This window comes from Talpa europaea (assembly GCF_964194135.1).
Source record: "Talpa europaea genome assembly, chromosome: 10".
Classification (NCBI taxonomy): Eukaryota; Metazoa; Chordata; class Mammalia; order Eulipotyphla; family Talpidae; genus Talpa; species Talpa europaea.
This window is the reverse complement of record NC_140077.1, coordinates 84,639,928-84,666,823: the sequence shown is the minus strand read 5'-3', so window position 1 is coordinate 84,666,823 and position 26,896 is coordinate 84,639,928. Positions and strand designations below refer to the sequence as shown.

General features: G+C 33.5%; 1 protein-coding gene across 3 annotated transcripts in view; it reads right to left on the bottom strand.

Annotated features, from left to right (window-relative positions):
* Window positions 1-23,411, bottom strand: part of BRINP3 (BMP/retinoic acid inducible neural specific 3) — a gene marked incomplete at both ends in the record, with an annotated part of 317,983 nt that extends 294,572 nt beyond the window's left edge. Inside the window, one exon of one of the 3 annotated variants that reach the window (XM_084246415.1) lies at window positions 23,146-23,411. In XM_084246415.1, the coding sequence (XP_084102541.1) occupies window positions 23,146-23,411 (266 nt within the window). The remainder of the gene's footprint in view (window positions 1-23,145) is intronic. The other 2 variants (XM_084246416.1, XM_084246417.1) reach the window with 2 other exon arrangements.
* Window positions 23,412-26,896: the final 3,485 nt, after the last annotated feature.

The window sequence follows — 26,896 nt, the reverse complement described above, 5'->3', positions numbered from 1 at the left end:
TTGGAGTCAATGTGTAAAATGAAACAATTCAACCTCCCTGTGTAATTTATATAAAATCAAATTAATGGTGTGCTTAACTATTCCAATCTGTTTTTCCTGTTTAAATAATAACCTGACAAGATTTTCTTCTCAACAATCTTATTCTTGAATAACATGTCTAATGATTCTACAGGATAATGTGCTAATTATTGGAAAGTCTGAGAAAATAGGTAATTTATGATATATATCACCCTCCAACTAGAATGTTATTTTAAATAGCCATGTCTACAAGCATAGTATATTCTGAAATTCCCATGATTATTAATTTTAAATAAAATTATTTATGAAATTCTTATGATAATTTGGCATAAATAGTACATTTAGAATGATTATTGCTTAAGTAATTGATCTTAAATGAATCTGATATTCTATATATTTATAGATTGAACAAATATTTATACATACACTTAAACAATAATATTTCATACTGAAATTTTATGCTTTAAATTTTTTATGTCCTACTTAAAAAGAATTATTTTAATCAATTATTAAACTTGGAAAAGATGAGGAATTCATTTGTAATGAAAATAATCTCATGGAAAAGGGAGGCACTCATAAACATTGTAAGTAAAGCATCAGTTTCTTTCAAGAATACCCTACTGCATAAGTATATTTGTTTTTCTGTCAGTAATGCAAATCAAATGAATATTAATCTACAATATTATGTATTTCTTCTGAAATGTCATTTAAAACCTTATCTGCATTGCTAAAAGAATTGAAAAACATAATTTTTACATAAACTCATGAACCTGAATGAGCATTCATTTTTAATATAAAATAAGAATCACATAATGTTATCAAGAGGAAAATAAAGGTAATAGGAGGGCAAAGTAAAAAACATATTCATCCACACACATCTACACAAATAGGATGAGTGATACAACAAAAATAATCAAAATTGTGAAGCATATGTAAATCTCAAGAGTTTTCTATAAAACACATCCTGTCTTTCCACACCTTGTAACCACTCTCATTCACATACAAGTCAAATTATCCATTTGTTTTATACTTAAAGTCCAGAAATTGCATGCCTGAAATACCACCTGAAGTCATGGAATTCTACTGCAATTGGAAACAATGCAATATTCAGTTGCTGTTGGGAGATATATTTCTTCTATTTGCAACATAAGATAATTGTAGAAACATAACATGCACCTGACAATTTGTGAATTCAAAATTGTCTGCTCATCCATCTGGATTATTCAAAACTGGTGGTATTCAGATTTCATATCACATGCAAATAAAGTGAAAAGCATGATTTTAATTTATTGCACTTTGACCAATTATGCATTAGCAGCCCTCATCCTCCAGATGGTCCAAGGTTTTATGTGTGCTTCCTGTCTATAATTTTACATTAAAGGAATGTGGAGTTTCAGGACAGACACTTTTTAAATGAGATAAGAACTATCTGCCTTTGTTTGCAACTCTCCTGCCTATCGTAAGTGTTTACTTAATAACTGACTGGTTATTAAAGTACAGGACTAAAGAGAGGTATCTACTTGTACCCACGCCTCTCAGCCAAAGTCAACTTGAATCCATCTATAGAAACTCCTTTATTTGCCATGAGAATAAGGAAAACAGTGGTCCTGCCACGGTTTACCATTAACCATCCAGGAGTTGAAAATTACCGATGATCATGGTAACATCTGGCATTTGGAACTGTAGCAAAAGGTGATTTGTTCATGTTAATCAATTTATGAACATAGTTTATAATGCCTAGTTTTGTTTTTTGTGAAAAATGCATACTTCATATGACCCACTTAATAATCATGGATCAATAATAAAATCAAATTTATAAAAAAGAGGCAACATGGACTAAGAATCTTTTTAGAGTATGTTCTTTTGTTAACAGATCTGAACCAGATACATCAACCTTTTTACACAAAAAATAAATATTTGAGTAGGTTTCTGAATAGACATCACTTAGACAGCTTTCTGATCTTATCAGTGGACTGTGTCAGGATTTTCAAAAATCTTTTAGTTGACAAGCTTCATGAGACTTCTAATCCAAGATTATGCAGATCAAAAAATAATTACATTGGAAAAAAGTGAACAGATAAAGGAAATTTTATTATGGTTAAGTATTCAAAATTATTATTAATGGGCCTCCCTAGTGGTGCAGGGGTTAAAGTCTCAGCGCTATCAAGCTATAGCCAACCACTATATTGAGGCATGAGTTCAATCCCCAACCAGGGAGTTAACCCACATGGGGCAGCAGACCTCTCCAATCTCCCCCACTGCTCCCCTCAGCAGTGTTTCTCAGTAAATCTGCCTGTTCTGCTCCCCACGCTGTCTCTGGTGAATCCCGTACCCCCCCAACCCTGGAACCTCTGGCTTGCACACCAGTTCTTATATGCATAAGTAAATAAAAATAAATCTTAAAATAAAAATAAATAAATAAATAAATAAAAATCTTAAAAATATATAGTATTGATTTAATATTCAATGTCCAGAATATAGAAGGAAGTTATCTATGTTCTTTTTCTCCTAGATCTAATTATTATAAGAAATTCAGAAACAGGTAAATATAAAAATAGATAGCTAAGCAATATATTAGAAAAGTCTAGATTGTGGGAAACTCTATATACAAATTTCTGGTTTTATTAATAAACAAATTATAAGGAGAAAAAAGAAACCTACTGAAAAATGAAACTTGATAATTAAAGTTAACAATATATGCATATATTCAAATTCAGATTTAGATAAACATCATAGAGGTAAACATTCATGAGACAATGAGAAATACTTGAACATGACTAGATATTTTACAAGATTGAGGATTTTTTTTGATTCTGTGGGTGATAATGCTATCACTACATTAAAGACTACTTTAAATTTATAATTTAGTTGATTCAATTCTTTTTAATCCATAATTGCATTCTTTTTTTTTTTTTTTTTTTGTGGAACCCTGGCCAGTGGCAGGGGATCGAACCTGTCAGCCTCGCAACCCAGTGCTCAACCACTGCAATACCAGGGGAGGCCCCATAATTGCATTCCTATTCTTATGTAAACAAAATGAAACTTTTAAAAATGCACCTGGTCCTTTCTTGCCTTTCTTTTGCTGTCTTTTCACTTTTCATACCATTAGAATTATTTGCATGGACAAGATTCACCAAGATTTCATTCAACATATCAAGTGTATAAAGCCTAACCTGGGGTATTTTTATGGGTAGCATTGAAAGGTTTCTTGTTTCACAAATAAGGTTGGTGTTGCTGCCTTATGCAACCAAATTGTATAAAGTTTTTTCAGCACAATCAGCCTAGTACTTGGCTGTCGTTGTTTAAGCTTTATAGGTGTTAAGAAATGTTCCTTTCTGGCAGGGTCACAGATGCGATGACATCTATTGATAGAGAGAATTCCTCGGACTTGGTGTCCTTGTTTTGTGACAGCAAATAATAGAAGTTTTAAATTTTCTGATATGACTATTTTTCAAAATTTCCAGACAGAAACTAAAAATGTGTCCTTATTGACATCTCAATATTGCCTAGCTCCAGATAGTGATCAAATTTAAGAAGGTCTATTTGGTATATTAACATCCTTACTGCACCTATATAGACAGACCAAACCTAACAGGGCCGCTGTTTTGCAACAAGATTCTCTCATTGAAAGTTTTTTGATCAGAAAATGAGAAAGAGAGCATGGGAACAAATGCAAATGACTTAGAAATAAACCAAATGTATTACTAGGTGTCTTCAGTGGAAAATGTGGCATTGTCCATGCACACCTTGCAGCGTTACTTTACAAGAACTCACCACTATTCATAGCCTTGACTCTCCACAACTCAGCAAGTTTTATGTCATTATTAATTTTGTAAGGTAGAGGGACAATTAGTTATCACCTCTACCAAGGAATAAACTAGTTTTCATCATTTTTCAAGTTCATTTCAATATTTTTGATTGAATTCTCCTTTGAATCTGCTAGAACTGATATACATTAATAGTAAGTTAAATACAAATTTTGCAAAACTTGTTTTATAGTTCTATGAAAGTCCAAGTTATAACTTTTTTTATTAAGTGAACTTTTAATACATGATATTTGGAAATAATTTACCTAGTTATAAATGGACAAATAGAAATTAAAGCATCAGTGAATCAGGAAAGCAGTGAATGTTTTGTTCTTCTTTTGTTCTATTCATACTTGCACCAATCCTTGGGTGGACAATTCCAGAGGTAAAAACACTTATATTTGTAAGGCCAATAATCTTTCCTGAAGGCCAAAAATCAAATGGTCATCTTAGATTAAAAATTGTGGTGGATGCACTATGGTGGTACTAGTTGATGGCGGTACCCCGATATTACATCAGTTAAAAATAAATTAATTAGGGCCTCCCTGGTATCTCAGGGGTTAAAGGCAGTGCTCTCACACTATTGTCAGCCACTGCAGCATGAGTTCAATCCCCAAGCTGGTCATCTCCAAAACATGGTGCAGTGACCTCTCCTGCCTCAACCGCTGTTCCCCTCAACAGTGTAAATAGTCTGCCTTTTCTGCTCCTAGCTCTGTCTCTGGTGAATCCTCTCATCCCCCATACCTCTGGCCTGTACCCCAGTGCTTGTATGCATAAATATATCTTTTTAAAAAATTAATTAAAAACAAATAAACGGGCCAAGCACAATGAGTGCCAAGCAAGATAGATAAATAAAATTAGCAAATAAAATTATGAGATTTAAATTTATACTTGAATCTCAGGATTACTCTTAAAAGCTATTTAGGGTGAAAGGTTGAATGAACAAAATAATGAACTATATACCAACTTTAAGACTGATATACTAAATAAAATCTACCTTGTTGGTCAGTGAAAAAAAAATTACCAAAATCTTACAGGATAAATTTTACCCAAACTAAACTATTATACACCAAAAAAAAAAAAGTCTAAATATGTATCTCTTAAGATCTTTGAACTATAAAATGATACATAATTGAGACACATAACAGCCCTTAAAAATGTTCTTAGTTTTGAAATAAAATTATCAGAATAATTAAATTAATTGCCTTTGTCTTGATGTGAATTACAGACTCCCAATGCCACCTGGTGGAAGCTTTTTTTGTATTATTTCTCTATTTAGTGAGCATTTATTATGTGCAAGATTTTGTGGTGCCACCTGGAACTATAATAATAACAAGATATGATATTTGCACTCTGCAAGCTGATAATCTTAGATATTTAAGCCAATAAACATATGTTTTACAAATTTGACCTTTTTAGTAATGACATAAATTTAAGCAGGGATCAATAGCATTCTATATAATCAATATTTAGAATATTGCTTGTTTTCATGAGTTTTTTCATATTATATTTTTATTAAAATTTGGGTGACTACATTGGGTTTCTTCAGAAGAAGGCCAAGTCAGGATATAAGTGGAAATCCTAGTCTTTACCTCTGCTGCCCACCAAATAGACATGACCTTGGGTAATTACTTAACCTTTCTGGACTTGCTTTTGTCTATCTCCTGTAAAAGCAGAGTACAGAGAAAGAATCATCTCCTTGTAAAGAGCCTGCGGTCTACATCAACATATTGATGCATATAACTATTTTATTCCAGGAAAATTTTATCCAGGAATATAAATTTCAAATAATTTATTAATCATTGAAATATCCTCCTGATGGATTTGTAAAATTTTCATTAGAAAGCATCAAGCAATAGTTTAGTTGTCATTATTCTTTGAATCCATGGCCTTAAAATTCTTCCTTTGTTGCATCTACCAGTGATAAACTACCCAAGGTACTTATCCAATTCTAATCATGCCTTATAGTATCCACATTGATAGGTTCACTTATACAAAACTATAATATTTTCTGATTTGACCTTCTCTCAGAGACATTATTAAATCTCTGTAGAGGAACTATTCATTATGATGATCAAAATAAAATTAATTTTGTATTATCAAAGCTATTTTGATAATACTTTAGTAAATCCACAATTTTATTACTTGTTTAATTTTTGAAAATATTTAATAACATTTTTGAAAATGTTTAATAAATGTTTAATAACAATACAATTTAATGCTCCAAAATTTTGTGGAAATATAACTGACCCATTTAATTTTCTATTAATAGAACTGTAGAAAACAATACTTTTAAATGTTCCACAGGAATTTATTGCAAATTTTTCCTTGCAAGACATGTATTGGAAATACAGAAATAATGCTGAAGCAAAAAAGCAAAGGATCACAATTTTATAGAGGTAATTTTGCAAAAATGTCCACTTTTTAATATTTCACAATAAAATAAAAACTGTAAAATGAGGAAATTCCAAATCAGTAATCCTGAAGGTCTGTTCCAAGTTCGATAGTTATTTTAGAATTATACTTTGAATATTGCATAATAGTAAAAACAACTTTAGATGCTATGACAAAAAAAATTAAAATGTAATTGTTTTATAATAAAAGAATGTAGAAGAGAATTCTAAACATGATTTTAAGTCCTATATGCAATTATTTAGGTATAGAATGAACTATCAAGAGTTCAAAACAACACAAGTGTTTACTCGGTATTAACAATAATTCCAAGACTGCATGATCAAAAAACAAAGTTCCTGATTACGGGGCAACTTAACACGTTAGCAGGGGAACTCCAGCGCTAAGTGAATCAGGAAGCCTGTGTGAGATGAAGGTCTTTTATAATGAATCCTATAAGCAACCTTAATACTTAAAGTCACTGGGGTGGTTTTTCACAAAGGTTCCACATTTAGAAAATGCTGGTATATACTAGGTCCAATTCCATAAGTGGTTTCTGTACAGCAATTCTGTGTGAAGTAAGTGCTATGTTGGATAACAATGTGGAGAGAAATGTTACTCCTGCTGTTGAGGAGAGGAAATGTTTCCTCAAGATGCCCTAACAGTGAAGCCCTAGTGTTACCAACATAAACTGAGTGGTAGCAGGAGCAAAGGAGAGATTAAAGCCAGTCCTCTTTCACAGGAGCCACCAATCTCACATTCTAGAAAGCAATTCCACTGGGATTTTGAAATTTACTGACATTTACATCTGCTCTCTCATTGTCTAGCTCAGAACAGAAATTGACCAGGTCTTTTCTGATTTGAATTCATTCTTGCTATCTACTCTGGCAGTATTTCAGCTGTGTGTGTCTCTGAGTAGGAGACAGAAGGGATAGGCTACATGTGAGTATGTTTCTTCCCTTTTGACTTTGAAATAATTCAGAGGAACTGGCACAAAAGTGAAAGCAACTTACCCTACACTGTCCCCTCCATTCTTCCTAGGAGAGAAAAATGTGTTGCTAATAAATAGGCATGCTACATCAATATTATAATGAAGGATCAATGAAGAGGATTTCAATTGATATTAGATACATTAATGGTATTTTGCTTGCAATCCCAATACCCTAAAGTGGTTTGAGTTTCCAATTTCAATTTACCTTGAATTTTTACATAACACAAACATGGAATGAAATTATCTTATATTTAAGCAAAAATGGCAGGTGTTAAAAACCAGATCAAGAGTTTATTGCTAAGCAGCAGGAATACCAGTTAATTATTGTTCTTTATAATAAGATATCTGTGTATGTGTGTGTGTGTGTTTGAATGTATTAATGGTAGAAAGATATTGAGTTGTATTGGTATCATCTAATTTAGGAGAATGATCGAATCCAAAAGGAGAAAGGAGATAACTTGATAAATCTAAGGACTAAATAAAAGCTCAAACTGTGAATAATGCCAAGGAAGAGACAAGAGTATAAGTCTAATTCTGGTGGTCAAGATGCCAATGATGGGGGTAGAGAATCTCAGCCTTTAGGAAACATAATACTAACCTCACATCAACCATAAATTCTGTTTCTTCTAACAAGGCAAATGGAGTATATAAATTCAGGGCAGAAACAGGTCTCAAAATTAAATTTCTGGATCGTGGCAAATTATCTTATTCTTATATAATATTTTTTCCATTGCTAAAAGGAAGGAGTACTTAAAATGCTCTAATTTTTAGAAAAATACTTTCAATATCTGGCTTATTCTAAAATCTGCTAACATTGCAGATTCAAGATCCCTATTATGCTACATTTTTTCAGGTATATATTAAACATCATATCTTTGAAAGCTAAAATATATTGCAAAATGCATTAATTGACTGCTTTGAGTCTGATGGCATAAAGGAACTGGAATTTTGGTAAAATAAACAGAAATCTGTTCACATGATTTAACACTAATATATTATCATGACAGCACCAGTAATGGAATTTAATTTTTTATTCATGCAACTTACATTGTTTAAATGTCATTATTATTTTAGAAACAACTAAGATCATTTACCTTAAAAAATTATCCATGAATTTTAGAGATTGACATTATCTAGAGAAATCTGAGCTCTTTATTTTCACTAAGAGTTCACTAAGTAAAATTCTTCAAATCATAAAGCTATATTCAAAATAGATTCAAACTTTGATAAAGGAAAAATAATGTCAATCCTATGACATATTTACAAATGTTAATTTTTATTTGCAGTGATAGTGTCTTACATAATTATTGACATTATGAAATTGGTTCTCTCAGAATGATGAGCAGAACTTTGCTTTATTGAATCTCATATCAAGAAATAAATTTATATAAATCCTTGTCCTTCTCATTTACTAGAGGAGGACTCAAAGGCACAGAGGGGTGATAGAATTTTATATGTTAGACAAGGAGTAATTGATAGGTCTGAAACCTTAGTTCTCTAATGCCAGCTCATCTTCTCCCTGTCCTGCTAATGGTTGCCTTTAACTCTCCATTTTACATGCATTGGATTAAAGTAACATAATGCCCAAAATGAGTAACTTAACCCTTAAAAGCCAACTAAGAAAAAATAATACTTTTTTTTCAATAGAACATAAGGATTACAATGCTGTAACATAAAAATCCAGATTTATAAATATAATTTCAATTTCTTAGGTACTTGTTCTAGACTGAATTTTTTTACATTTCTTTTCTAAAAAATTAGAAAAGAAAGCTATCAATAGGAAAATTAATGTTCTCCTTAGATAGGATTGCTAACCTACTAGATCAACAAATTACTCAGCCTGTAAAATACCTGAGTATTAGCGTGGGTGGTATCCAAGACAACTGGGGCCATTTTGAGCCACTTCCTTATGGAGGAGTATGTGAAAAGGGCTCCTACTGTTCTCAACCCCCAATTCCTCTACTGACCTCATGCAACTTCCCAAACCCTGCAACATCAGGCTTCCTCTGGGAACAGTGGTCTTGGCAGCAGATACTGGGGTCTGGTCCACTCCCATTCAAGCTGCCCCTGACACTCAGCACATGCCAGTCTGTCCTCTCCCTGCCCTGCCATGTGGCCCCACACTTAACTCCGAAGCCACCTGAAACCACGCAGCATGGCCTGTTACGCCCCATGGAATTTAACACATCAATAATAATAACCTAATGGGGAAGTTAGAGAAAAGCTTGGAAGTTAATACAAATCAACGGTACTTTAAATACATCAGTATCCCTATAATGAAACACATGGATATTTGCATTAAGTACAAAAATAGACTCTATAGTTTCACATCTGTCCAGGTCAGGGTGGATCTAGAAGTCAAATGTACTTAGAGGAAATGGTACATTTTCCAAGCTGTGAGACATTGAAATTGTTGATAAAGGACTTTGAACATAAGAAGTTGAACAATACAAAACACAACAAAACAAAAACAGACAATTATAAATCAGAGACATCCTGCAGGGGAGGAGGAGGGAGAGGGATCAGAGGGAGGGAGGAGCACAGAGGACTGAGGTGATGGTGCACGGGTGCATTGGTGAAGGAAATTCTATGGGGACTAGACCTGGGTGTGGAGGGGGAAGGAAATATTGTTTAAAAATGAACAATGATGTAAAAATAAAGAAAGAAGTTGAATTATATAGTTGATGGAGGACTTCTCATGATGTGATTGAGAGATCTATTTTTATTGATCTGGCTGAAATTGTTATCAGTAGTGCAAGTGAATATATAGGAGATGTTCTTTTTAGATGTGCAAATCTGAAATAAAATAGTATGGTGGAATACGATGTTCAAAGCCAGAAAATTCTTGACAGATTTGGCACTCAGGCCATACAAGTTTCTGTTTTACATTGTGTGACCTATGGACACTCGCAGTGCTTACCGCAGTAGAAGAACCCTAGGAGATCCAATGTAGTATTTCCATAAAGTAGATTATTGGGAGGCCAACAGTGCTGTCATGTGGATAAATAATGAAGAGGTAGAATGGTACATGGTTAGAAGATGCAAGTTCACATTTTCTGCTTTTCACAGGAAGGCATTCCCAACATTCACATGTATTCGTGTGTGGATCCAGCTATCCTGGGATGGGGTCATTTCTCAACCATTTGAATCTGGTTCCTTAGATCACTCTGCCACCCTAACACTCAAGTTCTCAAACATTTGAAACATCACTGTTGATAACCATTTGGCAGCAATATTACAGATGGGAATCAGATGGCCTGCATTTGTTTGAGTAAATGTATTTCTATATTATTTTTATGCATGTAAAAAGGTTTACAACACTGAATATAATTGGCGGGGGTAGGGGGAGTGTGATGGTGGCTTTGGTGGGATTGTAGCACATATTTAAGGAAATGTAATTTAAGAACATTTTCAATCCTTAAATATTGTATATTAACTTTAAAAAAAATCACTTTTAAAAAAGTAATTGCAAAGAAAGATATTCTTGTCTGATAAATTAGAATGGATGTGAAAAATCACTTTTTATGCAATGGTTCATTTTTTAGAAAGATTATACTTTGTGAGCAAATACTTTATAAAAGTTGAGGAGTGTTTCTTTATATCTAATTTTCTATTATGTTTTGGGATAATAGTTGTGTGTGTCTTTAAGATAAGACCATCAGACACAAGGCCATAGCAAAACACAGTCTGCTAATTTCGAGCTGACAGGAGAGGTGGTTTAATTAGTTAGCTGCTAATATCTATTTAAGTGAGTAGCCAGGGAAATGTCTGCTAGAGAAAGGACATACAAATACATGGCAAGGCCATTTTCTTTGCCTCTTTTCAAGTGTGGCAAAAAGTAAGTAGCCAGCAGCCTGCATGTATGTGGAAAAAAAAGGAGGTAATGACAAAATGTGGAGATGGCATAAAGTATATATCAGTAGATATATATTATAAAGACATGATTTACACATATGTCCATATGTCCATATATATACTTGGATGTTGGAGGTATTTAGTACCAAAACTATAAATATTTACATAAGTAAAATATTTTCAAATACTGTGTACATTTCCATTTCTTGGCTATCGGAAAAACATTAAAAGAATTTTTAATAATTCTTTAGTACTATCAAAGGGTATAAAAATATCTCCTTTGCCTAAAATTGAGGTTATTTTTGCACTAAAAATAAAACACCTTAATATTTTTCTAGGTTAGGTGATATAATACATAATGTACTTTTTATATTGTCTTTGTTTACTAGAATATTGAAATAAATGAAAGATTAATCATTAATATATGAATATACTGTGTCATTTTTCCCAGTCAACAGTTATTGAATATCTATATATCATCATCAAATATCTCAGTCTAAGAGATAATTCATGAATAAAGATTACTAATTAATTAAAGCAAGACTCTTCTCTAGGTCAAATATAATTTACTGAATAATTTTTACATCCTAAGTCATATTATAATTATGATTACAATTGATTCAATGGGAAAACCAATCCCTTTATAAGAAAAGTAATCTCAAAATTTTAAAATGTATTTTTTAAAAGATTTATTTATTTATACAAGAACTGAGGTACAGTCAGAGGCACAGGAGAGTGAGAGGATTCACCAGAGACAGAGCAGGGAACAGAACAGGTAGAAGGACTGAAGACATTGCTGAGGGGAGCAGCAGGTGAAGCAGGAGGCCCCACCATGTGGGTTTCTCCCTGGCCAGCTGGGATTTGAACCCATGCTGCAGAGGCTGGGGACAGCTTCAAAGGTGCTTGACCTGCTGCACCACCGGGGTCCTAATGTATTTTTTAATCTCAAAAAAAATACATATTATAAACCTAGAAACAGCATTCCATATACATTTCAGCTTTAATTGTGAAGAATGAAATTTGAAAGCGAATGTTTAATCTTTTGCTATCATTCACTTTGCATGCTTATTAAAATAAAAGATAATACCCTTAATCTTATGACTTACATGATAAATTACAATATTTTTATATTTTTGCAGTTTAACTTATTTTAAAAAATATTTCATTTTTTTTAATATAAGTTGCAGTTTTTTTAGATTTTTATTTATTTATACAAGAACTGGGGTACAGGTCAGAGGTGAGGGAGGGTGAGAGAATTCACCACAGATAGAGAGGGGAGCAGAACAGGCATACTGACCCAGAACTGCTCAGGAGACATCTGCTACGTATGTGGGTCTCCCCCGTCCGGCCGGGAATAGAACCCGCAGAGGCTGCAGACAACTTCACAGTACTGCGCTCGACCCACTGCGCCAGCGGGGAGGCCCAATATTTTATTCATTTTTGCAAAAAAGAACTGGGTATAGGCCAGAAGTGCTGGGGTGAGAGGTTTCACCAGAGACAGAGGGGGAAGCAGAACAGGTAGATTTACTGAAATACACTGCTGAGGGGAGCAGCGAGTGAGACAGAAGAGGTCTGCTGTGCCATATGTCAATATGTCAGTTAGCTGCCTGGTGGGGGATCAAACTTAGGGGGTCATGGTAGCCCTCAGGGTGACAGCACAGAGTCTTCACCCCTAGAACACCAGGGAGACCCATTATGTATTTGTATAAAGGCAGAAAAGATTTAAAGAATGTCATTTTCATACCATATGAAATATAATGCTAATAATTGTATGTTCATAACCACCAATTTAAATATATACACATATACATATAGTCAAGGAAAAAGTCAAGAAAACCCTGAAGTAATACTATTACTTATTTTTTTCCCCTCAGGCTTTAAACTTCACATTTTTGAAATAGCGCCTCCATAGAAGTATATATATTAACAAATCAAAAACCCCAGGATGATAACAGAAGAAAACAACACTGATTATTTTGGCAATTTTGTTCAGAAGTAGATTACAGAGCCCATGGCTGTGAAGAATTAGAAAGCTTGGGTAAGATGGACTATAGAGAGAAAAATAATAAAATAGTTTGAATGCCAAAAAAAATCATTATTATTTCCCCTTCTGTATATAATTGTATGAACTAGCAATTTTATTTTCTCACCTTAATAGCATCAAATATGAATGCACTATTAGACTAATTATGACAATTTATAAATTCCATTAGTTGTTATAAGTCACATTTCATATCTGTAATCATGAGCTTACATACTATTTCCATTAAAACTATTTTTTCCAAAAGTATGTTAAATTCCCCAAACCTTTGATTTAAAATTTCTATGTCATTGCTTACTTAAAAGTTCCCAATGACAATTGAAAGATAAAGTATGAATTCATAAGAATATTGGATTTTGAATTAGAATTAAATAGTAAACACTTAATGTAGGATGTGGTTTCATCTCAATATTAGAAATGTAACTAGAGTTGTTGAATATATTCAATTAATTCATGTTACTTATATGTAAAATCACTACCTAGACTGCTCTGCTTAATTTAAACTGCACTGTAAAGTGTTCTAACTAATGGGATGATTTATAGAAAATCAATCACCTAGGAAATATAGCCTCCTTCTCAGTATAGCTACTTTAATACAGTATGTGTATAATAGAAAAGAATTGGAGTAGTGGGGGAAGTTATAAAATTTATGACTAAGTATGTATAACAGTAACATAAGAAATTCTAAGATATTATTTTAAAAGAAGTAGTCATAAAGGATTTTTGCAAAAGAATGATGCAGATAGATGAATTGACCACAGTTGATTTTTGTTTTAATGCTTATCTATTTTTATATTTTCCCATTTTGTGTTGCCATTAAGAATATTGAACTTTAGGGCCTCCCCTGGTGGCACAGCAGTGGAGCACTGGGCTGCAAAGCTACTGGCAGCCTCTGTAGCGCCGGTTCAATCCCCGGCCGCCGGCAAGGGTCCCACATGGCGCACAGACCTCTCCTGACACCCACTGCTCCCCTCAGCAGTGTATTTCATCAGTCTGTCTGTTCTGTTCCCTGCTCTGGCTCTGGTGAATTCTCTCACCCTCTCGCACTTCTGACTGTACCCAGTGCTTGCATAAATAAATAAATAAATCTTAAAAAGAAAAAAAAAAAAAAGAACATTGAACTTTATAGTTCAAAGGATCGGTAAAAGTCTAAGGCAACCTAAAAATGAGACTACCAAGAACTGAGAAATTAAATTATAAATCCAAGTTAACACAATTGGTTAGTGACAAAGATAGCAATCAATTCATGTTTCCTCAGTCAAGAGGGAATGTTTTCAGTGAAATAACGTGCTATTTTGATTTATAAGAATATGTAGGTGATCCTCATTCACAGTTCCTGGCTCACAGCTCCCCATAGCATAGCGTTGGAACTCCCTGTGTTTAGAATGATAATGGTGTGTCTTATTATGCTATTGTGGAAACTTATAAGAAGTATCTAAGGATGAAGGCTGCCAGGGCAAACAAACATGAGTTTAGAGGACCAGAATGTTCAGTGAGCTTCTGAGGAGGAGAGGAATTGAAGGTTGGATTTATTCATTATTTAATCAATCATGCATAAGTCCTCCATAAAAATCTGAAAGGAGGGTCTTCTAGAGTTTCCAGGCTGGGGAACACATGTAGATTTGATGGAGAATCTTGTACCAGGAGAACGCAAGATATTTCTTCACATTTCCCCCGTACCTTACCCTATGCATTAATTCCATCTTGTTCCTGAGTTCCTCTGCCATAAATTATGATCTAGGGGAGCAAAGGGGTTTGGTGAGTTCTGAAGAAAGAGGTCATGGAAACCCATGATCTATATCCAGTTGGCCTGGAGCACAGGTAACAACCTAGCCTTGCAACTGGCATTAGAAGTAGAGGGTGCTCTTGGGAGACCGAGTCCTTAATCTGTAGGATCTGATGCTCTCTGTTTGGTATCAGAACTGAACAGTATTGAAGTAAATTCTCAGATACCCTGATGGTGTGTGAGAATTGCTCACTGGTGTGGGAAACCCCTTCACACACTCCCATGTAGCAAACTGCGTCCAGGAACACTTAACAGATGAACACTGGCTTTGAAACTAAGCACTCATAAAAAATGTGAAATGCATAATCTGTGATGGGCGAGTGACTGGTATGCTGTAGTAACATATGGATGGATAGATAGAAATAAAATATTTTAGGGCCTCCCCGGTGGCGCAGCGGTTGAGCGCTGGGTTGCGAAGCTGCCCGCGGCCTCTGCGGCGCGGGTTCGATCCCCGGCTGCTCCCCGGCCCCAGAGGAGGATCCCACATGGTGCGCAGACCTCTCCTGCCACCCGCTGCTCCCCTCAGCAGTGTACTTCGGTCCTTCTGCCTGCTCTGCTCTCCGCTCTGGCTCTGGTGAATTCTCTCACCCTCCCGCGCTTCTGACTGTACCCAGTGCATGTATAAACAAAACAAACAAACAAATATAATAAATAAATAAAAACATGCCTCTATAAAAAAAAAAAAAAAGAAATAAAATATTTTAAATAAACTGCTTTCAATTCACGCATAACTCAGGAGTCAAGGGTTGATTATCCCACAATTTCAAAAGTGCAGTGACAGCTATTCAGGAATAGGGGGGCATCCAAAAAGGTAAAAGGTTTATATTTTTGTTTGTTAATTTGTAAAATGGGAAATAATCATTGAGGATTGTTTGGAGGACTAAATGACATAACGCGTGAAAGCCAGATCACATCATGATAACAATATTTAGGTCTATCTCCTTATCTTTCCTAGTGTACACAGCATAGGTGATCCATAAACCACTTCTTATTTTGTAGTTCTCTTTCATGATATAAAGTTGTTATATGATAATTATTTAAAACTAAGGCTAAAAGAGAAAAATATGCTTCACTTTCTGACTTTTGGTTTGCTTACTTAAATACTGGAACATCCTCATTACTTTCTCTGTTAATTGATTGGAAGTAGTTTTTCAAGTAACTTATGTATCATCTTTACATTTTCAACAGCAACTAGTGCTTTGCCTGATCATAATAATATACACTTACTGTAAAAAAAAAATGTGAGGGAAAAAACCTATAGGACTTTCCAATCAGATATGAAGCAAATTTTTTTTATTTATTTATTTATTTATGTATTTATTTATTTATTCAAGCACTGAACAGTCAGAAGTGCGGGAGGGTGAGAGAATTCACCAGAGCTAGAGCGAAGAGTAGAAGAGGCAGACCGATGAAGTACACTGCTAAGGGGAGCAGCGAGCGGCAGGAGAGGTCTGCGTGCCATGTGGGACCCTCACCCGGCAGCCGGGGATCTAACCGGTGCTGCAGAGGCTGCAGGCAGCTTCGCAACCCAGCGCTCAACCGCTGCACCACCGGGGAGGCGCAGAAGCAAATATTTAGATGCATATACTTGTACTCTTTTTACCATGTGAGTAAATACTATTAAAAAGTAAAATTAGGGCCTCCCTGGTGGCACAAGGGGTTGAGTGCATTGCTGTGAAGCTGTCTGCAGCCTATGCAGCACGAGTTTGATCCCTGGCCAGGGAGCTACCCATGTGACACAGCAGACCTCTCCTGTCTCACCTGCTGCTCCCTTCAGCAGTGTTACTTCAGCCTATCTGCCTGTGCTGCTCCCAGCTCTGTCTCTGGTAATCCTCCTCTCACCTCCCACACCTCTGGCCTGTACCCCAGTTCTTATAATCATAAATAAATAAATCTTAAAGAATAAAAAGTAAGATTATAGAAAATTCATGAGCCCCCATCTTGCATATTTGAATTTTGAGGTTTTTGTTTTATTGAATGTTCTATTTAAAAGAACATAAAAGAATTTCTTGAGCTATTATTCCTGAAAATATAAATTTCTATAAAAATTAAAAGTGAACTTTCAATTTTAGGAGTAAGATTGAATTTCTTCAAGTTCATATTCTGGATATGTAGTTTTAAGACTATATGGTAAGATTTTATGAAATCCTTTGCTCCTTTAGTAAGCAAGTCCCCCTACTATGTACACATTATACACAACAGGCTCAAAGATGCTATGACTGTTCATTTTATTTATGTCATTTGGTATAGAAACAGTCAATCAATACCTATATTTTCCTAAGAGATATTGGATGAATCACCTTCTTCCCATTCACTTTATGGTTTGTTGGAGAGTCCACTGATGTATAACGGTCTGGGCTTCATTGTCAGTGTGTGGATGTCTTCATCTGAGACAGGATTTATCCTTACATGAGTTTCTCTGACAGCCTGAACAAAAAAGTTCATGAGAAACTCTATAGATTGCTTTCAGAGTTCTTCCTCTTTCTGTCCCTAATTTACTTTTGAAAATCCTTATCATTGAGACATTATCAACAGTATCCATAATCATGTGTTTCTTCTGAGAGTTGCCAGAGTTAGCAAATAAAATATTGGCAGCCAATTAAATTGGTATTTAAAAAAAATGACTTTTTAAATATAGATTCCAAATATTGCATGAAATCATTGGGAAACTCTCTTCTTACTTGTTATTCTTGGGAACTACCATGTCCAAAAGTGGTGGGAAAGAGAGTGTGGTTATTTGTATTCTTGTTACATTACAAAGCAAGGTCCTGCACGAAAGAGCAGGCTGTGTAGTAGTTTCCATTAGCACTACATCTGGGCCTGGGAGTAGATAGCCAACATAACTTATGCATCAAACTATGTTTTGCTAATTACTGTTTCTTATAACTATTAAAACACCATTGACATTCTGAACAGAAATTTGTGTAGCAACTATTCTAATGTTGACGGGTTATTATGTTCTAGTGTTATTATGGGTTTTCATTTCCTATCCCTATAGTTTATACTATTTTAGTAGAAAATTCGAAATGATTGTTTCTGACATTCTATTTAAAAGGTATTTTGAAAGAACATCCTCATGGTTTTCATTTTGAAAATATATATAATCTTAAATAAATAACTTTTTATAAATGATATCTTCGTTACCAAATTATTTACTATATTGCTAATAAACACCTGCCCAAACTATCTTCCTGATGAAGAATATTTCTATCAATTAAGCCCCAGTACTTACAGATTTAATATATTGATTGCCATTGTTGATGTTCATGATTCTTTGAATGAGTGAATGACATCAACTGGGCTCAGATGGCTGGTTCTTCTGGTACTGCTTAAGGTCATGTATGCTGTTTTCCTCCAGCCCAGCTGGGACTGGATGGCTTCACTTGCATGGCTAGTTTAAGTGGTTTACATCAGACCAGTGTCTGGTGGCTATTAGGTACAGAAAACATTATTTGTGATCTTTCTTTCTCAATTAGTCTAAATTGCACTTTTTCACAAGGTAGTTTCATATCAGATTTAGGTCAATCCCAGTTCAAAAGCATTCATAAACTTCTGCTTGATTATATTTGCTGATATCACCGTGTCTAAGGCAGGGTCAATGACTAAAACCAAAATCAATGAAGGAGGAAATTCAGGGGATTATTGAGAAGCAACAGCCTCATTCACTGGGAACTTTGACCTTAACAATCTAAGACAACTTTATTAGGTCTCTGGCAACAGAGAATGTATATTAGACAGGAAATATGTAATGCAGAAACGGATACATGTAAACATAGAAAAAAATGATGCAATAAATTTGGTTTTTAAATATCAGAACACTTAATTTCAAATATATGGTCAATTATCTATCGGGGCTTTTGTATTGTTATTGCAATTGTGATAAAAGTGTCATTTTATCTAAAATCAGAAATTAGCCTGTAATTTTTTTAATGTTTTCTTTTTATAGAAACTATTTAAATCTTTAATTTTTTAAATGATATATCAGTGGAAAGCTCTAGTAAAAATGATATATATATGTTATAAGCCTTTTCAAATAAACAAAAAGAAAAACTATTATTTTTATATGGATATTAAAATATAATGAGGTCTATGTTGTTCATATAATTAAATTTTTCCATGGAATTTGATAGGGCTTGATTAACTTTAGAAGTAAGTACTGAATTTAGGAATAATTAAAAGGAATGTAGTAATCCACTTAATATGAAAACTCATCTTTCCATTCAAAGCTGACATATTATTTCTTATTAAATGTTTTATATTGTGAGTTATAAAATCCTATGAATAATTAACTAAAATATAGTATAGTAGTGTAGTATAGTAGTATACTATAGTATAGTACTATAACAACCATCTACTTTAAGAAATTAAGTATTGCTGATATCTTAGAAATCTTTCCTCTTCTCCCCTAAAAATCTCCTCCTTGTGCCTTCCTCATAACCTCATAGAGACTTTTATTATTGTTAACTCATAGCTTTTCTTTAAGATTTTCCAACTGTTGCTAGGCATGCATTTCTAATAAATCAATTTAGTCTGTGAACTCCATGTAAGAGACATACTATGTGTTCATTCTTCCTGTGCTGTTTCTTTCACTTAACATTCCTTTTAGGATATTCATTTACGTTGCTTGTATTCTTGTTTATGTTACTATACCTGAATCGATAATTGTTGATATTCAATGTTTCGTGTTTTAAAAAATCTTTGTCCTAATATCATGAAATTATTTTTCTCCTTTTTATTTATAAACTTAATATTTTTTCTTTCCTATTTATATCTTTATTTCATGTAGATTTTTGTATAGAAAATAAATAGCAAATAAGATACATAGCATAAGGAAGGAATCCAATTTCTGCTTTTCCCATGTGGACAACCATTTTGCAGAGGCCTTTATTTAAAAGTAATTTTGCTGTCCTTAGGCTATCTGGACTTTTCTCAGTCATTTTCCAAATATACTTTTTTTCTCAGGGAAAACATATTTTTCAGGGACTACAATGACCAGCAAGACACAGCATTTATCTCAATCATCTCCTACTTTTGTTCAAATGTTGTTTTGAAAAACTGCTCTGAGGAAGCAAGCTAAATTGTAGTAATATCACTTATAAGTATATTATTTTTAAAGATTATGAGAAAAACATCATCATTGTCCCCATGATTCACTTGCACAAGCAAACAGTGTTAGAATTAGGCAAAGAAACTTTAATTTTGTATTGCTATGCATATAGATTTACACATGTGAAATGTCTCTTTTATGGGAATAAAATTCACATCACCTTTAAATTACTGAAAGTAAATCCCTTGTCCAGAACACCTGTAATTTATTAAAGGATAAGGATTTCCATGTCTTAGAAAAAAGTATGTAAATGTCTGAGGGTATTCTTAAACCAACATTAACTGCAATCATCAGACTCCAATCTATTAAGAACCAAAGTGTGCTTGTGTTCTATGCTTCTGACAAAATTCCTTAGGAATAGCCCATTTTCTAAAATTAAGAACTATTTAAAATGGCTTATGTTCAGATTCTCTTACCAATATTTAGCTCAGAGGGAAAGATGCTGAAAATACAACTTTGAATATTTAAACAAACAACAAACTCTGTTAGTATTCTCATTCTAGATCCCCCAAATTCAGTGATCTACTCATAAATTAGTCACCTGAAGTAACAGTGGAGTTTCAGGCTAAAACCTGATGTTTTGTAATACACATTAATTTAAAAATGCAAATATAGCCCACAGTAGTTGGAAATAATACACTTTATCAATATAATGTAGCACTAGTTTTTCTTTAAGTCCACTATGCTCCAATTAATGTTCAACTGTTATGAACATAGTATTCTATATTTTAGTTAATGTTTCTGGAGAAAGAGATAAAATTAAGAAAGACAACTTGTAGAGTTTGACCTAAATTTTTTAGCAGGCTTAATACGTTTTACATTCATAGCAAGTTCCTGTTAATGCATACCCTGTATGAAAGCATTTATGGTGTTAATAATAATTTGGCTGATCACTTCTGCAAATTATGTGATCTTATAAAATGATATAGTGCTGAATGTGGAAAATATTAATTTTTCATCTGTGTGTCTTACATATTCACAGATTCTATATTTTAGGGAGAACATTTGTGATAGTTTTTAATGCTTATTTTTAAAGACAAATGTTAAGAACAAACAAAAATAAAAACAACAAAGCTATTCTAACCCCTACATTTAAGATACCCACTCTCTCAAAAAATGGTTAACTAATCATACCCATCATATTAGATGTACAGATGGACAGCATTTTCAAAAATTTAGGGAAATACTAATAGAACAAAGAAAAGTATTTCACTGTAACAAGACAAAAGGAATCCTAATGAATATATTTAGTTTTTCATTATATAGCAACCAATTCTCATCACACCACTAGAAAATATTTAAAAAGTTAAATAAGAAATTACAGGCTGGTCCAGCAATAGGCAGGAACAACTTATTCCAGTGTTTATAAATAGACAGTTTCCATACATGTTTATTTAAATCACAAAGATAAAGACATCAGAAAGATGAGGACTCCAGGCTAATGAGGGCTTTAGTCAGAATCTCACGAAGACTAACAGGAATACATGAGCCATACAAACCATCCCCACTACCCTTCACCGTGGCGATCCAAATAATGCCTCTCTCATTCAGTCTAGAACTTCTAAAAACATGTCAAGACGTGTTTGCAACTCATAACAGATGACCAGTAAACTGAAGTACAACAATCATACACAAGACATCAAGTGAGCTTCTGCAATAGAGAGGCCAACAGGTCATGGAGCCAGGCTGTGGCCTCCATTTGTTCGACAGACTGTTAAGAATCTTAGCAGATGCTTAACTATTGATAGAAGGCCATGTTACAATCTTACACTCAAGTAACTTCACACAGTTTGTGAAGGAAAGCTGGCTAAACCAAACATGTAGAAAAATGAATACAGCAGAAATCATAATATATTGACTGGTTCCTGCTGTATTTCAGTAAAAAAATCTTTAATATTTGCCATTTCATTTTTTTTCAAATGTTATCTTTTTGGAAATCCGTGACAGTGGTCTGGCTTCCTTAACCAAGGGATTTCATATTTTTTTAAAAATTCACCTTAATTGTGTGATGCTTCATGGAACTTGCTCATTTCCCTCAGTCTCTTCCACAAATATGCATTGCTGATAGAATTTATAAATTTCTCACAATGCTGTAGAAAACACTAGATACAGACCAGAAACACAGTGCCCTCTGGTGCACACAGAGCATAAAATAAAATATTTATATGACAGTAACTACATAGCTAGAGTCACAAAAACAAAACCAAATTTTGCTTCGACATAAATGCTAAGCCAATCACTAGGAATTGTAAACTGCTATCCAAGAAACAAACCAAAATGATAACTTATCATAAAACATTCTTCATGGCATAGATCAACATACTCTAATCCATTCAGGCAACCACTTGTACACTCCTCTATTTAATGAATTCACTGGCCTTTGGGGGAGTGGGTAGTCATTTGGATTTAATGTATGATTCCTATTATATAGCTTATATATGGGTTCAAATATAAAAGAGATAAAGTTGCAAAGTCAAATAAAAAACCACTAAAGTTAAAGGCCATATTTCTCAACTCCATCCTTTCTCTTGGCCTTTATCATCAGATCTTATTTATCTGACATTTCTTTTTATCTCATTGCCATCTTCCCCAACTTCAGAAAGTACAATTAAAGGGAAAAAAAGGATGAGTTGACTTTACTTCTCAGAGATCCTCAGAAGTTACCATTTCCATTTACACTAAAAGGGGAATCACACCAGGGTATAGGGTAGAAAGGAAAAGCCAGTCAAGGAAATTTATTTAACTGTTTTGACTATTTAAAATGAGAAGCAGGGCCTCCCCTGGTGGCGCAGCAGTTGAGCACTGGGTTGCAAGGCTGCCTGCAGCCTCTGCAGCGCCAGTTCGATCCCCGGCCACCAGCGAGGGTCCCACAAAAAAATAAAATAAAATAAAATAAAATGAGAAGCAGTCTCAAATTTAATTGGAATTTACCTTAAGACAGGATAGCACTGTAGAATTTGGGAGTGGTGTACAAGTGGTCACCATTAGCTAGTTTTTCAGTAAAATGTCCCATCAACAAGCAATATTTTGAAATAACAAGAAAACATTCCTATGGAGAATGGTTAATTATATCTCTTCGGATAAAACCCTTTCCCATCTAAAACTTTCCCTTAGAGAAACTCAGTTATACACAACCTTCAAGGAAGAGAGCTCTGTAATTGCTTTCCCTTGGCTTCATACCTGTATATCTTGTATCTTGTGCTAAATCCCTGTCGGCTTCTGTCCACAAAATCTGTGTATTCCTGTGAGCGATGGAAGGGTCCCTTATCAGAGAGGAGCCAGTCGAAGGGGCTTGTGGCATGCTGATCCGAAACAGCAGCAACCGCTAAAACCCAGCAATGAAGACTCAGGGCTATCCACTCCCATAGAGCCATCAGAGAGAACAATTCAGCACCAGCTCTGCTCCGCCATATCATGCTTCCACTGGGGATTTAGAGCCTTCATTCTCTTAGCTTTCCCTCAACACCTAGACAAAATACACAGGCAATTAGTTAGCCCCTGGAAGATTCTTTTCTAACCATTAAGGTGCTAGGGTGACTAATCCTTTTTTTTTAATTTTTATTAATACCATTGCTTTAAATTAGATGATCCCAAAGATAAATAAGTAAACCAAAATTATTTTTTGTAGAGCTTTATATCTTTCATTTTTTTTTTTTTGTAGTTTTGGAAGTCACTGTCAAATGTTACAGCATAACCAAGCAGAACTTACATCATCCTGCAAATCTTTAAAACCTATGAAACCACAATTTTAAGTTTCCACTAATAATTATTTCTTCTGCTTAAATCTCTAATTACACTGGACACTTTTAAAATATTGAATATGCTAAATTATTTCATAAATTTTGTTATTAATTTTAATAATAGCAATATTTTATTCATTTTAGTTATTTTAGAAATACTATAAAATATATTAAATAATTCAGGTAGTTATTTCCATAATATAGACAAACTTGGAATAAAACTGTAGATCTAAAAATTCATTAAAAAACTAATAATTGTAGATGTTTATATAGGGGCTTGTGTGAGTTTACATGTGTAAGAGTGTGTGTCTACCTATCTGTCAGTAAATTATCTGTCACTTATCTATCACCCATATATAGTTGAATGTATGTGGGGAGATTGGGGGGATCGAGGTATGAATGTTGTCTCCAACATTTTTTCCCATTATTTACAAGGACAAACTTCCATGATTATTTAAACAAAATCATAATTAAATAATTTCTAGGGTCCTAAAAAGACTTAATAAGCATGCTGTATTTTATTAATGTGAAAAATAGACATGCCTACAAAATTCATATAACAAAGATTTAGACAATGCACATTATACATAAACTATGAAATCACATCTATTAATATTATCAGCATTCACAAATAAAAAAATAAAACATTTTAAAAAATAAAGTAACCAAAAGATTTAATCCCAGTGTAGTATATTATAAATTACCTTATGTAAAATAGCTGATGCAATGTCTATGTTACATAAAGCAGTATACAAATATTTGAATTACAATTTATTTTTGATTTTCACAATATTTTCCAATATTATTATTTATGACACATAAAACTATATCATAATCAATTCTGTCTAATGAGAAAGTTATGGTTTTGAATGTTTTTAGGTAGCAAAATTGCCCTAAGCATTAATCAAACTACATAAAAAAATTTTTAGTTATTGTAGTTGCACAGTTTTCTGGTGTTTGAATAAGGTAATTGATATATTTTTTTTTTCTATTTCTAACCTATAATTCATAATTTAGCCCTAGATTATTAATCTATAAGTATTCAGCAATAAGTTTGTAACTATGAATATCTGAAGGCAGAGATACAATATAACTCACCTAGAGAGTCATCTCATATTCTGAGCAACACCCTATACAACACCCGCATATTGATTTGCCCCACAGTGGTAACTAAAGAATGTCCTCATTTGTGATGAATATATGATGTCTCACAAGAAGAGATACCAGAATATAATAGAAAGATTTTTGGAATAGAAGTTAAAGATTCTGGACCTCCATCTATTATATGTATAAATATTACATTGTCAAATGATTCCACTCATAGCTTCTAATTAAAATAAATATTCCTATATGTTATTTTTCTTATGGAGAACTATACCACTTATCCTACAATTAATATATTACACTTACATTCAGAAACTAAGAATTATTATTAAGTGTAATGGTATACTCCCGTGTATTTCTCATCCTTGTTAAACACAAATTTTTTATTCTGCTGATCAAATATATTCAAACTAGCAACATTTAATCATTGTTGCAAAAAAGTAATCTTTTCTTATGGAAAGCACCTAGAATTGTGTGTAGCATGCAAATACATAGGAGTATTTCAAAGCATATTTCATACTGGTATGAAATCATGTAATTATATACCATAAAATTAAACCAAACATTTTGTGCTCAAGTACACAATTTTGTAATATACACAGTTATAAAAGTAGGATGCAATTGCTCTAGAAAGCATTTCATGGCTTACTCTAAAATTCTGTCATTTTCCAATGTATAATTACCCAGAACTACTGGTTTTATTCCTTAACAGTGTGTTAAAAAAAATTCCACAGTCCTCACATTTCCTCATCTCAACATATAGAAGTTAGAAAGGCTTTCCTAAATTATGCGCAGAGTAGCTACCTAAAAATGTTAGTATTAGGGTTTAGTTATTCTACTTTTGATTTGGATATATGTTCCCACTTCTGTTCAGAAATGAGTTTTTCTGAAAGAATAGCTTATTAGCACATGGAGATATCAATCCTTAAAACACTTTAAATCAATTTGGAGCATCTCTTGAAATGTGTATAACATCTTATTTTTAAGACAAGTACAATAACCAAACTATGACACCCCACAGTTCTACTGAAGCCTTATTTATAATTTGTCTTAAAGAGGAAAACCCTGCCTCCCTTTGGGCAGGGAAAAGTAATGTTAGACTACAGTAAGGCAAAAATGTAGGGTCCCAAAGACCTTTAGGACAGTGGCCAATAGCTTCACTATTTGAAAATAAAAGGCTTCATTCATATGACTTGTCACACAAGCAGATTAATTTGAATCACTCTTGTAAATAAATACAGATCTTTAAATTATTACTGAGTGGTTTAAACTGATTCCTTTATTTGGATTGGGGTATTAACCCTATCCATCCCTGTGTGAGAGAAGACTGTAATACTGATTGCCAATACCAAAACAATTAATACAGTTCTTTTTGAAGATATTTGGAGAACACTATAGGGATAAGCAACTAATCTTAGAGGCACTGCTAAGGAAGGGAAATCAAGGATCCAATGAATGAAAGTAGAAAACATTAAACCAATCAGTGAATTCATGAATTTTTCTCCCTAGAAGGATGAGGAAAGTGTAAAATGACCTTGAATTTACTATTCCTGAATAAGGCAATGACAATGTCAAAGTGCATTATTTTCCAGAACACGGAAGACTGTATTTTCTGAGGAATAAAAATGACTGAAGAAGAAATAGTGAAGTGTTTAAAAACAATCGCATAAATTCATGTTAAAAATAGAAGAATTTAGGTAAAAAGCAGTATTGATCAAAAGGAAGCAGTAAGTTTTAAGATATCACACTCTTGAAAAATACTTAGTAAGTACAATGGTCTATACTTACAGAAAATCTTCACCAAATTAAATTCACTAATATTTTATCTTCTAACAAACTTAATCTTTGTAAATGCCTGATGACTGAAAATCTATGTAGAAAGAAGGCAAGCTCAAAGGATCTTACATAGGTAACACCTATTGTAGTTGGTCACACATTTGCACTGCATGTTAATTTTTGTATTTATCTGATTGTTCACATATTTCCCCAGCCCTCAGTTAGATTTAGTTTTAGGGGGACAGTAATTGTTCCTATTTTAATGACAACTCACTACAGTT